General features: G+C 39.1%; 1 protein-coding gene across 1 annotated transcript; it reads left to right on the top strand.

Annotated features, from left to right (window-relative positions):
- On the top strand, positions 1-1517 carry LOC109539786. Its single transcript, XM_019907770.2, has 6 exons — positions 1-228; positions 278-479; positions 532-705; positions 754-988; positions 1037-1206; positions 1260-1517. Exons 1-6 carry the CDS (start codon positions 49-51, stop codon positions 1496-1498), a joined length of 1200 nt encoding a protein of 399 aa, XP_019763329.1. The 5' UTR covers positions 1-48; the 3' UTR covers positions 1499-1517.
- The last annotated feature ends 1582 nt before the right edge of the window (positions 1518-3099 follow it).

Below are 3099 nucleotides of genomic sequence, written 5' to 3'. Positions count from 1 at the left end.
CTCAATTGCACCTGCAAATTTGCAGTCAAAGTGACTTTCCAGCTCAACATGAATAAAACCGCTGAATCTTCCACCTCAACACTCAGTCTTGCAGAAGGCGATATAGTCGACTACGACTTTTTCCTCAAAGAGGAAAAATCAATCAAACTTCCACCGCGCAACACTGAGTACTACTATCAGGAATACCCCTATGTTAAACCAACGCAGTCAGCATTTGATCGAAAAGAGGTAAAATCTAGGGGTTTCGCTGCATCAGTTGCATCGTGATTCTGCTCAGGTTAAAGGAAGCAAACTATTCGACAAAACCAAGCAGATCAAAACCGAAGAAACTCTTCCAGAAGACGAAGTGGCGCGCGATGCTTCAATCCTGGTTTCTGGATTCGGAATGCGCAATGTTGACTCCTTTCAGAAGCTGATTCAAATGTCGCATGAAGAGAGGCAGAAATGGGAGCTGAAAAAGCTGTGGCGAGACTCAACTGGTCTGATTATTGGGCAACTTTCCATCGAGGAATTCCTGATGTTTTCTTCAAGGGCTACAAGAAAAACAGCTGCTGAAGTTCAAATCGCCCCCTGAGCAACCATCTTCAACAGAGTCTTCCACTAGCACGGAAACGCGCTCGAAAAAGTCCAGCAGCGACTTACTAACGCAGACCGAGACGACGTTTACTGGAGAAGATAAAATGCGCCACTTGGACTATCTTCTAGGTAAATAGGCCCAGATGAGCAGGAAACTTCTGAAACTTTTGGGTGAAGGCCTGGACACTGCAGCTGAAGAAGAGCCCGAGCCGGCTGTGGAAAGCAAACCAACAGAATGCGAAGATGATTTTAAATACTCTTCTTCCAAGTCAGTGAGAGACGCGCAACGCTATCTTCGAACGCACAGGATCTTTGAATGCTTCCAGTTCATTGTGGCCCATTTGTTGAGCGCCAATGCGGAAAATCCCATTGAGTTTATTATCAATCTGCTTAACCGTTGCCTTTTGTACAGGTAAAGGAAGATTTCTAATCTTCAAGCTCTTTCCTCAAGGGGTTTTAGATCAGGCCTAGGGGCTCCGCCTGTTTTATACGAGCAAAAGCACATTGGCAAGCTTTTTGATTTAATGGATCGACTTCAAACTGGGTTTATTGATCAGAATCAGTACGTTGCGGGTATGAAAACTTTCGGAGTTTGCAGTTTTAATAAAAATCCCCCGGTGAATGCCGAAGGTAATTGTTCAGAAGACTTATGCTAAAAGCAGGTGAAACAGTGTTTTTTGCAGACCTAGTGAGCAAAGAGACGTTTGTGGACGAAGCATACGAAGCAGAACTGGCAATTTTTGATGATTTGATCAAAAGACGCCCAGAAAAGACAAAATTTAAGGAAAGGAAGTCGCAATCAGTTTTGAACAGGGTCTCTAATCCAAGCCTAAATCCCCCGTACTTTATACCATCGGATTTGTTCAAATTCAGCAAACACAGCCTGGATAATGCTGTAGTTGTAAATGATATTGATGGATAAATTTTATTTTTTACGCAAACTTATTTCAATTAAGTGAAATTACATTTCAAATGCTTCAGTTGCCGACAAATTACTCAGCGGATTGCTTCGGTTCAATCGTGCCGATTTCCCAATTTCTCATTTAGTGGATCAAACCATGAATTCTTCGAGAATACTAAATAGTTGAGAGTAAGTTGGCATTGATTTCTGTACATTTTTAACGCGAAATTTGAGGCGCGGAGAAATACGTTCTGTGACTCTCAATTGGTTTATATTTGACTTTGTTTTGTTCCAAAGGAATTTGTGAACAGTTTATTCACTTCTCTAATAAAAAAACGTTGCCGATTATCAAGATCCAGATTCTGCGTTGGAGAAATCAGATGCCATCCATTCAGAAAACCACTACTAATAACGAAACTTCTCATTCGCATTTAAAGCGAACTTTCGGAAAAACCTCGAAGAAAACATGTACAAATTATCTATTGAATGAACCCCATATGTCACCTTTTGTTCCTTCTTATTACGGTCAGTAGGTTATTCTGGTGTTAACTTAACGACCAATAGTAATCACACTTTCAATCATGCTGGGAACCCAAGAACCACATTTTGTTGGAAACATAAAAAAGTGTTTGAATAATGTATAATGTGCAAACAGACGCACGTATATCCATCTATTCAATGACGCCTATATATTGCCTAGCTAAAACACTTAAAGTGTTTGCAAACATGCGGAATTTTATTTATGTCCATTAGTGTTCACCAAGTTCATCAAGTTGCTGCTTTATGGCTCAAAGGGTTACACGTTTTTATTCCTAACTAAACCAAAGCTAAAACCGTTCAATATAAGCTTCTGGTAAACATTCTCTGCATTTGCTAATTATTATTTATAATTCCCGTCGTAAATCAGATGAAGAAAGACGAGTTTCAGTCAATCAAAAATTAAAACCCAATGCCTTAAATACGTCTGATGACCGACATTTTTTAAACGTTAATTATGTGGTAACGGTACATTTCTTCTATAAATATATAGATTACAGATGTTTGCTTAATTCATCGAAGCTGCTAAAATTGATATCAGCACGTGTCTAATCTGGACGAAAAATTCACGGGATTTTGAAATACTTTAGTTTTTATTTTTTATGAGAGTTGGCTAGAAAAAGTGAAAACTGGAGCCACTTTCTTCGGAGCAATTTAACAAATCCATATGGAAAATCGTTTAAATCTGCGTATTTAATTTCATGCAGCACTGCTTTCCTACCTTATATAATTTGGCTCCCATCAAACATATGTTACTCCATCGGACATTTCCGAATCCATTCTCTTTTGCAATGTGCTACTTGTGCGATTTAACCAGATCTAACCTGGGTTAATTTTCCCGAAAACAATTTTTTTCGACTCTTTCAACTGTGTTTTTTGCCCTATTTACTCGGCCAAACCCAATCGATTGTAGCCGCCTCTTTAATCGCAACGCAAGCATCATAACTCATCAAAAAAAATTATCATTGGCAAATTTTAAAGCTCCACCAACTGCCTTTCTACAATAATTACCTCAAATTACGACCGATTTGTGGGTCCATTATAAATCATCTTTTCGGATCGGAAATTGCCACGAAGAAATATCG

This window comes from Dendroctonus ponderosae, unplaced genomic scaffold (assembly GCF_020466585.1).
Source record: "Dendroctonus ponderosae isolate FM_Combo_2020 unplaced genomic scaffold, Dpon_F_20191213v2 Dpon_F_20191213_7, whole genome shotgun sequence".
Classification (NCBI taxonomy): Eukaryota; Metazoa; Arthropoda; class Insecta; order Coleoptera; family Curculionidae; genus Dendroctonus; species Dendroctonus ponderosae.
The sequence above is the reverse complement of the archived record's forward strand: the minus strand, read 5'-3'. Positions and strand labels throughout refer to the sequence as shown.